The sequence below is a fragment of the Triticum dicoccoides genome, chromosome 6A (assembly GCF_002162155.2).
Source record: "Triticum dicoccoides isolate Atlit2015 ecotype Zavitan chromosome 6A, WEW_v2.0, whole genome shotgun sequence".
NCBI classification, from domain to species: Eukaryota; Viridiplantae; Streptophyta; class Magnoliopsida; order Poales; family Poaceae; genus Triticum; species Triticum dicoccoides.
The window spans coordinates 508,442,580-508,452,350 of NC_041390.1; the positions used below are offsets into that span (position 1 = coordinate 508,442,580).

Below are 9,771 nucleotides of genomic sequence, written 5' to 3' on the forward strand. Positions count from 1 at the left end.
GCTTGTACAGTTTGCGAGATTTAACAGAACACGCTAGTGTATCCTGCCTGGTCAAATTTTAAATTTGTTGGGAAGTCCATTCATATTTTTTGTTGCGCCGTGACAATATATCTCCCTTACATTTTCAAAGCTTTTAGGGTCTCTTTGGTTTGAAGTTTTTTGTTTTGTTTTGCATTTGCATTTGCTATTGGTGAGTTTGCCTGAAAATTGAAAGGCTGTAAGCCAACTTTTAGTCCATTCGATCCGAAAAAATGGATCGGGGTTCCACTATCAAATGGATAATTGGTGCAAGCTGAAGGATATTGCACCCCTCATTCATGAAAAATTGGAAGGTGAGCGAGGCGCTCAAGGAAAATGCGAAAATGCTTGGATTTATAAAATTAAGCTCTCCTATGATTTCTCCTGGGTTCATATCGTTGAGTTCATTGACCTTTGGATGCTTATCCATATTTCCACCTTGATGACCTCACTGAGGATGGCATTGTTGGGAAGCATACAAATGATGATCATTACATGACGACCTCTGCAAATAAAGTGCAATTCTTGGTGATCATCTTATCCTCTATGGAGCACACGGTTTGGAAGCTTGGCCCTCCCAAGGTCAAGTTTTTCATGTGGCCTATTCAATTAAGGGTTTGGACGGCCGACCGCTTGGCCAAGCGTGGATGGCCAAATTGCGGCCCTTGTCCGCTTTGCGGAAGGGAGGCATCATGCTTTGATTTTGAAGCCTTGTCTTTGTCTGGCTTCATCTTGGGACTTTTGATACCTTCTTATGGATTGGTGGATCAACCTCTCCGGGTTGACACCCATGGCATCTCTTACAATGCTTGTGTATTGGACAATTTGAAACGAAAGGAATTCCCGTGTCTTCCATCACAAGAGTGCCCCTCCGTCTATTTTGCTCAACATGATAAAGAATGAGGCCAAGCTTTGAGTCATCACCGTCTGTAGATTTGTGAGGTGCCAGTTTGGGCGAGATTTGTACTTGGCCATGGCTGAATTGTGGTCTGTACCACCACTTGAATCGTTGAAACCCATTGAGAAGGAATGGCTACTGCAGGTCCTAGCTCCTCTAACTGATACTCAGAGAAGTATGGTGATGCTAATCTTTTGGAGAAGCTGGTATGTCCGGAACGAAATTATTCACTTCAAACCTGCCCCACCTATGGTTGTCTCGATGCGGTTCTTACAGGAACATATGAATATTTTGTTCTGCATCAAAATAAACCCCCATATGGACCTGGCAAAGGGAAAGCACAACATTAATTTTGAACAAAGAGCCATACCACAAGTGCAAGCCCCCGTTAATGAAACTTCATGGAAACTGCCTCAACAAGGTTGGGTCAAGCTTAGTACGGATGGTTCTTACTCATCGGAAGGTGGTGCGGGAGCTGGGATGATATTGCCGAATGTTGATGGCACTATTGCATGGAAGGGGTGTCTTTTGCAATTCAACGATCTGATCTTCCCATTGAAATCGAGATGGATTCGAGGGTGGCGGTGGAGATGCTATCCAGTGGTGTAGTGGATCGTTCAGTTTATGCTTCTTTAGTTGGTGAAATTAAATTTCTATTAAACCTTAGGCATTCTTGTATTACTCATGTCCCTCGCTGTCAGAATAAAGCGAGTGATAGGCATGCCAGCTTTGCTAGATTAGAAGGTCGGACCATGACCTGGGTTGGGTCAGGACCTGAGGATATTGTGAAGATTGTCCTGGAGGATTGTAAGGACCTGGTAATTGAGTAATACAAGTTTTGTTTACCCGAAAAAAATAGTCATCACCGTCTGCCAAAAAATTAGGGTCAATAATGCCTGGAGAGTAATCATTTTATCTTCTAAGGCTGGTCGCCTATAACACAAACTCTATTTTGCTCTTAATTAATAGATGAGGCAAAACTTATGCCTTTGTTTTGAAAAAATGATAATTGGTGTAAGTCAATTATTTGGAAGAAGAAAAGGAGGAAAGCTCCGCCCCGAGGCCGAGCCAGGATAAAGCACTAGCCAGAGATAGGCGGAGCATTGACATGGAGGAGGGGGTTTGCTTTTCGTGCTTGATCGCCGCTCGGATTAGGTAAAGTGCCGCCGCAACTAGAGGCAAGTTAGGGAGACGAGTGGCTAATGAAGGGGTGGTTGGAGTAGGAAGAAAGGACAGAGGGAGAAGGAAAGGCTCAATTAAAGTGTGTTTTTACTTTCTAGTCTCGGGCTCACATGCACCCGGATAAACAGTAAAATCCAAAAAAAATATTACTGAAAATCTAAAAAAAACTATGTTTTTAGATAAACACTGATGAATGTTTGAATTGCATGTGAATTTTTGTTATGAAATCACATTCGTGGATGTGTGGGAAAAAATAAAATTAGTGCTTGAAAATGATACGAAATCTTTTTGAAGTATAGATTCTGTTTTAATAGCCCAGACCTCCACAAATGCCATTACATCACAAATTCTTGCACGCAGCTGAAACAGTCAATCAATGTTTACATTAATTTTTGTTTCAGATTTTAGATTTTTTTTTGTTATTCCCCCCTTCAGCTTTTACTGTTCATATGTGAGCATGTGAGCTCGAGACTAGAAACTCAATGTCCATGCCACATTTCTACCAATATTACTATTCATCATCCAAGGTGCAGAATAACTTATTCTTCACCCGAGGTAAACTTTCGATCACTTTATAAACAAATTACGTTTGGAATACAAATATTTACATTCATATTGATTCACTACGTAAAATTTGATATAAAAAAACAGAAAAAAGGTTATAAGACCACAAATATCGTATTTTATGTATGTTTTACACTATGTTTTTACATTCGTAATTTTACGTAACATAAAATATTTTAATTTTACGTAACATAAAATATTTTTTACGACGAGTATATATATTTTCTTACGTTCTCTTTTTATGTATGAAATAAGACACAATTTACGAAACCTAAAAATACGATTCATTGATGCCAAAATAGAGAGGGGGTGAAGAATAATTATTCCTCACCCAGGGTGATATATATTTTGCCTGTTTCTTACCGTTGTGAAGTTCATGTGAGATGTAAACAGATCAAAGTTCACAGAAAGCAGGTAAAAAAAGAACAAAGAAACAAACGAATCACACTGTTCAGCAAGATACAAACCGATCCAAAAAAAGGAAGAACCGGTAACTGTCCGGTAAACACATTTTACACAAGGCGCAGCAGCCTGAACCATCAACCTGCCGCCTCTCAAGACGAATAGAACTAACGGCAGCACTAGCTTTAGTACAGTATAAGTATCACACCATCACCATCACTCTAACCTACGAGGCCCCCCTGGACCCGGGTCACCTGACGTACGTACGTGTTAGCTGGCTGCTTCAGTTCAGTGTGCCTCGCTCGCTCGTCGCTACAGATACTGCGTGTGTATCCGGTCCCGGTTCTGCTCCCACCACACCTTGGCCCGCTCCTCGCCGAACCGCTCCCGGCTGCAACCACACACACCACACCATCGGTCGGGTTAGTCGAGTTCACGTGAGCGCGCGAGATTCGGCAGCAGCAAAGGTGATGGTCGGCCAGCGGTGGGCGTGCCTGAAGCGGACGCGGCGGAGCTCGCGGGTGCCGTCGCCGAGCTCGCGGATGGTGATGTGCACGCCGGGCTCGTCCTGCTCCACCCACTCCGCCGCCTCCAGGTCGCTCGCGTTGCTCACCGACACGGACGCCTCGTCCAGCGACGACGTCGTGGCGCGCGACGGGTCGTAGGGCGCCGGGGCGCCGGCGCTCGACGGCATCGACGACGCGCCCGCCCCCGCGGCCGAGTTGAGCATGTTGAAGTGGTGCGCCCACACGTGGTCCGACGGGTCCGGCACGGCCGTGGACGGGTGGCACGCCGCCTTGTATGACGTGGTCCGGGTGATGGGCCGCTCCCTGCTCGCCGCCGTCGCGGACGGCGGCGGCAGCACCACCGGGCTCTCCCTCGTCGAGCCGGCGCGGGAGTAGAATGATTCTCTCTGCTTGCAATGCAAACCCACGGTTTCAAATCATGATCAGGACACGGATGAAACGAGAGGACGACGTGGAAATATATGGCGGCCGGCGACTGACCTGCATGGCGTCGTCGATGGAGGACGACGGCGTCGAGAGGCCCTGCTGCCGGAACGTCTGCACGTTGTACAGCTCCACCACGCGGTCGTAGTTCTCGCCCCACCACCGCTGCGCCTCCCACTTGTTGAACATCTCCCGGCTGCATTTTTTTTATGTTGCTTCATCAGTTCATCACTATCACTCAGTCTCTGCTCACGATACCGGCATCGAAGCATCGATCGATCGGCACAAACCTGAAGCGGATGCGCTTGAGGTCGTTGCCGGCGCCGCCGGGGATGGAGACGAAAGTGATGTGCACGCCGGGCTCCACCTGCGCGGTCCACTCCCTCGGCACGCGGTCTTCCTCCAGGACGACGGCCTCCTCATCGTCTTCGTCGTCCTCGGCCTCCTCCCCGATGCTCGGTATCCAGCTCGCGCTCGGGTTCCTCGCGTGCGGCTGGAAGCCATGGTTGATCTTGGGCATGTCCCACGTTGTTGACGGGGCGCCCGCGCTCGACGTTGTTCTCGTGTAGCTGTACGCCTCGCCGGCCCCGTCGGACGTGAAGCCCGAGTCGTCGATGATGCCCGGGTACGCGGCCAGCCGGCTGGAGCGGTGGAAGCGGTTGCCCCTGAAAGATGGGCTCCCGGTGGCCTTGTAGTGCTTGCCGGAGCCGGAGAACTTGAGCACCATGTCCTTGAGCTGGAAGCACATTTGCAGGAGCTCCGTCAGTCAGCCAGATCACCAGTTAATGTAATGTAATATACTCATAGCAGAGAAGACAAAATATCAATTGTGACTCGAATTAGTAGCAGCATATAGTACTAGAGAAGGGAACGTGTTATAATTAATTAATTGTTAATTCTGCTCGATTAGGACCCAACAAAAGAACGGACGAAAGGAACGCCGTGTTAGCTTGCCGGGGTGTAGCTGAATATTCAGACACACATTTCTTCAAACAATATCACCAAGTACATCAGTGTCGCGAATATATTTCGCCTCGCAATCAAACGTCTCGCTCTAGTGTGATGCCATCCATCACGGTTAGTACTTTCTTTCTTTTTTATGAGAAAATCTCTCTCTCTCTCTCTCTCTCGCTCTCTAGACACCACCACTACCACATTTGCCGGGAAAATATCAGGTGATACCAGCACTTAGATGATACCGTGATACGGGCTTCTTGGCCGTTGAATCTCAGATCCAACGGCTCCCAAAAGTCTGTTGTACCTACACGAAATTTTGGGACTCCCGGTTGACTTTTTTGCAAAATGCTCAAGAACTCCCGGGAGCCGTCGGATCTGAGATCCAACGGCTCCCAGAAGCCCGTATCATGGTATCACCTAACACATGGTATCACCTGATATCTTCCACATTTGCCGATGGGGCATGGTATACCTAAGCATCAGGAGCGCCTGATATTTCCCCCCACACACGTCCATAATGAACGGCTCCGCCCAACCCAAGAGCCACAGGGAGGAATCATCATGATCACTTTTAGGTCTAGAATGTGCCCTAATCTTGTTCCCGAGATCAAGCATCAAGATCGTGCCTACTGCGCGATAATTCATCAGTCTTTAAGCAAAGCTTCAATCATAACAGCGGGTGTTTAATGATAGATGCCGTTGTTGTAACTAGTGGTAGTAGGAAACTAACCACGCAGCACATTTTCGCCTAGCAGAAGCCTAGAAAGCACAAAGGAACCAAAGGCCAAGCGCACCACCGTGCCCTAATTAGTCCACCGAGGACATCTTTGGTCTGAAGCAAGGAACAAATAAGCACTTGCGTACTACTACTCCAAGACAAAGCGGCACCGATCATGATCAGCCAGCGGGGAGGCTCCCATAATGCATGCCGTGTGTTGCCTAACGTTTGTACTTTTAACTGATTGCAAAAGCCAAAGCGTGCAGGAAGCCAAGGTGTAAGGAAAGGACAGTGGTAAACACTCGAGGGGTGGCATGATAACGCAGAGAGGATGATGGATGGATGGTGCAGGGAGAAAGAGGCCCGGGCCGGGCCTAACTCTGAAGCCTAGCCTTGCGACCAGGCCCATGGAAGGACCACGGAATGAGTGATGCTACTACGGGCTACGGCCCATCTTTATTCCTTGCGTGAGCAGCAACACACACATTTGGAACTCGTATTATAAAAGAAAAGATAGAGAGAGTATTATAGTATTGGCTTGGAAGAGTAAAGCCAAGGGTTAAATCAACCAAAGAGCGGCTTTCCAGGATGGAAAGGCCCCATTAGCATCTCCCATCATGTGTGCTTCGCCATACCTTTCTTCGGAGCAAGGAGGACGGACGGACGAACAAGCAACGGTACCAAGTGCGAAAGGCGGAGAGGGGAATGTGGGGAACAAAAGAGACGAGAACAAATCCCATCCTTGCGCACAGCGCCCCAACCCAAGGCTGGGCGTTCCGGTGCGGGGATCGATCTAGGAAAAGCAGGCGCTTATATTCCCCTGGGCCTTGACCGACTTTGTGACCCAAGAATGTTTGGAAATGTGAGGACACTGCCATCCATCATGTACTACTAGCTCCCACTTGGACGCCGTTCTCCCGCTTTTCATTTGAAAAACTAGACTGGAATGCTGTGTACTGTGTAGTACTCCTATGTGTAGTGTATTGCTGTGCTCCCTCGTGTTCTTTTTCAAATGTCAGGGACGGCATGCATGGTGGCGGCGAGTAGTTGCAGAGCGCATTCAAATCGACTGATCAATGCATGTAGTACGTACGTGGTACTCTCTGCACGAGCAGAAAAAGCAGAAGCCATGGTGGGCGCTAGCTTAGCTTATAGCTGTTCTTCCTCGGGATACCGAGTTTATTTGTTGGGATGCAGCAGCAGAACACTAAGTGAGTAGGTAAAGATGCAGGTACGTAGTACTAGCCAGTACTGCACGACGGAGTACATACATACCTGTGAGGTGAGGGACTTGCCGGCGTCCCTGCCGTTGGGTGCGCCGACAGCACGGGAGCCGTCCTCCCCACCGTCCTTGGTCGAGCAGGCGATGCATGCCAGCATCTTCGCTTCTCCCTTTCACGCCCCGCCGGCCACTCGATCGCCTGCTTCTCCCCTGCTCCGGATCACACTGCATCGCAGGTATATATAAACGATTGTTGGTCAGTCGATGCTTATCTTGAGTGACACCAAGCTTCACGCAAAGGAAAATGCAAATGAAAGGTACTATGAGTGGTTAAGAAGCTCCGGTGCAGCCGCCGGCGGCATGTGTAAAGGGTCTGTCTCTTCTCGGATGAAATGAATGAATATTTCTGCATCGAGCTTGTACTACGTGGCACCGGGCCCGTACGAGAAGCACATGAGCAGGGCCATGCACGTTTGGGCGAGAGAGCGCGCGGCCGGCATAAATTCCTGGTGAGTCAGTCAGTCAGTGCCGGCGACGTGCGCGCGCCGGCCACCCTAGGCCTAATGCATGCCGCTCTGGCTTCTGCCGCAGCCTTTGGGGCCTCCTTAAACGCGCGCACGCGGACAGACAGCAACCGCACGTCGCGCGCGCGCGGGCAGCCACAGCCCACAGCCATCGCCGTACGGGCGCGGGCGGGCACCCGCAGTGCCTATCGGGAGAGCGCACGCGCGCGCGACGGGCCCCATGCATGTGTGCACGCGCCGGGGTGGGCGCCCGGGCCTGGCAGCTAGCTCCGTCCATGTCCGCTCTGGCTGCAGGGCACTGTCGCTATGCCATGTCTGTCTCGTGGAGCTGCCCCGCTAGGCCTGCCTGCGCGGTAGGGGCGCCACGGAGCAAGGAACCGAGTCAATGCGGCAGCGTAGGAGGCTGCTTCGTACCACAGGCTATTTGACAGAGAGCAGCGGCCGGTGGTGCAAGGCCGGTAGGTTGATTGCATGCATGGATCGGTGATAGGGTGATGATGGTGATAGGGTGACACCGGATCGATGCTGGATGCTGCGCGCTGCGAGCCCGCCACCGGTGGGATCGGCGGGCTTTCCAGAGCGGAGGGGTGGGCTCGGTACTCGGTAGAGTGTTCATTCAAGTTCTACGACGGACCTCATTTATCTGCGCTGCTGGACACTGCCGCAAGTACAGCGTGCGCAGAGAAGGTTCCGCGTAGATCTTGTGTAAGTGTATATCATCGCTGGAAATAATTCTCGCAAAAAAAGAAACAGTAACAATAAATTAACAGTGGTAGAACAACTACAGCCTGCCCTCTCCGTATGTCGATCCCTGTCGCTCCTCTGTCAGCTAGCTTGAGAGAGGCGAACAAGGGACCTGATGGATGCACATATTGCCCGGATAGGCCCATGAGGCCCTTTAAAGCCCAGGGCCCCGAGGAGGTTCTCAGTCACTGCCAGTGGACCCCAGTAGAAAAATCGAAATGCAAACCAACATCACAAATCCAACATCGCCGCTGCCCCCGCTGGCTAACGTAACAGCGTGCCATCTCAGAGAAGACGAAGATAACAGTGCCACGCAGAGATTTAAGACCAGCTATCGTGCCGTTTCCCTAGTAAGTAAGCAGAAGCTGATATACAGTAGGAGCCATGAACGGATATGCATAATGCCAAATGAAGGCAGCACACTTACCAGTTCCGCAAACGTCCCGATCGATCGCAGCAGCGCTTCCGGCCACGCGGCAACAGTGGTGGCGTCCGTATCCCCCCCTCGCTCACTGCTGCATCCTTTTTTGAGTGGTCATCTCACTGCTGCCTCTGACGCCGAAATGATCTGAAGATTGAACAGGGGGAGGAAGCGGATTATACTCCACTTACACTTAGTATGATGATGATGATGGTGATGAGGCAAGTGTGCGACTAAACTCGAAGGTTCGGTGTGCGAATCACCACGAGCCTCCCCCGGTAAAGAAACGGAGGAGGGGGAGGAGGAGGAGGAGGAGCACTCATTGGTGCGAGAGGGCGTCCACGCCACGGGAAAAAGGCAACAGTGGGAAACAATGGGATTGCCCCCCGAATGGATGGATGGACCCAGGAGAGGCTGGAGATCTTAATGATCAACGCCGCAACGAACTCGATGGCGCCCGGTAAAAAGAGAGAAGGCAGACCGAAATGTCCTAGAAAAAGAAGGAAAAAACAGAGCCGGAATGCGAAGCCAAGACGAACAAGATCTTCTCGGGAAAGGGAAAAAAAGAAGAACTTGGGAGTACCTTCTTCTTCTTTCCTCTTCTTGGCCGCTGCCTCCGCTCTGCCCCTCTGGTGAAATGCCCGGTGGAGCAGACTGCGGACGGATCCTCGTAGGCGCGCGCGGGCGGGCGGGCCGGCGGCGGAGGGGCAGGATCGCCGCGGAAACGACACCGCGCGGCAGAGCTTTCGGCTGACGCAGCCCTCTCGAGCAACTGACGAGGAGGGAGTTTATTTTCTTTCTAATTGTTTTCGCGAGAGGGGAGCAGCAGAGCGAGGAGGGAGGAGGGAGGAAGCAGAGAGGGTGCTGGTGGGGGCGGGGGGTGGGACGGGATCCCCGGATTCGCTCCCGGCCGTCTGATCCGCCCTGGAAATCGAGCGAATGCCGCTGCCAGAGCACGCGCACGCCGACCCAGCGCTGTGCCTCCCCGAGTATTTATATAGGGGCCTCGCCTCCGCCCCGCCCCGGCGAGGTCGGTCGGTCGGTTTTCAGGCGATCCGCGCCGTCCGTATCGCCCGCGTGGATGCGTGGCGTGCCGGCACCGTGGGACGGATTCGGGTGGGCCGCCCGTGCTCCCCCCGCGCCGGGGCCCGGCCCGTTATCCACGCATGGC

The 9,771-nt window shown here is 51.4% G+C and overlaps 1 protein-coding gene across 2 annotated transcripts; it reads right to left on the bottom strand.

Moving 5' to 3' along the window:
* Positions 1 to 3,077: 3,077 nt before the first annotated feature.
* Positions 3,078 to 9,511, bottom strand: LOC119317546 (protein Brevis radix-like 2). 2 transcript variants are annotated; one of them, XM_037592022.1, is made up of 7 exons: positions 9,184 to 9,510; positions 8,607 to 8,747; positions 6,965 to 7,136; positions 4,305 to 4,750; positions 4,072 to 4,210; positions 3,559 to 3,977; positions 3,078 to 3,455 (listed from the first exon to the last, which is right to left on the bottom strand). In XM_037592022.1, exons 3-7 carry the CDS (start codon positions 7,067 to 7,069, stop codon positions 3,377 to 3,379), a joined length of 1,188 nt encoding a protein of 395 aa, XP_037447919.1. In that variant the 5' UTR covers positions 7,070 to 7,136; positions 8,607 to 8,747; positions 9,184 to 9,510; the 3' UTR covers positions 3,078 to 3,376. The 2 variants fall into 2 exon arrangements, with proteins under 2 accessions (XP_037447919.1, XP_037447920.1); XM_037592023.1 differs by lacking the exon at positions 8,607 to 8,747 and having other exon boundaries at positions 9,184 to 9,511.
* Positions 9,512 to 9,771: the final 260 nt, after the last annotated feature.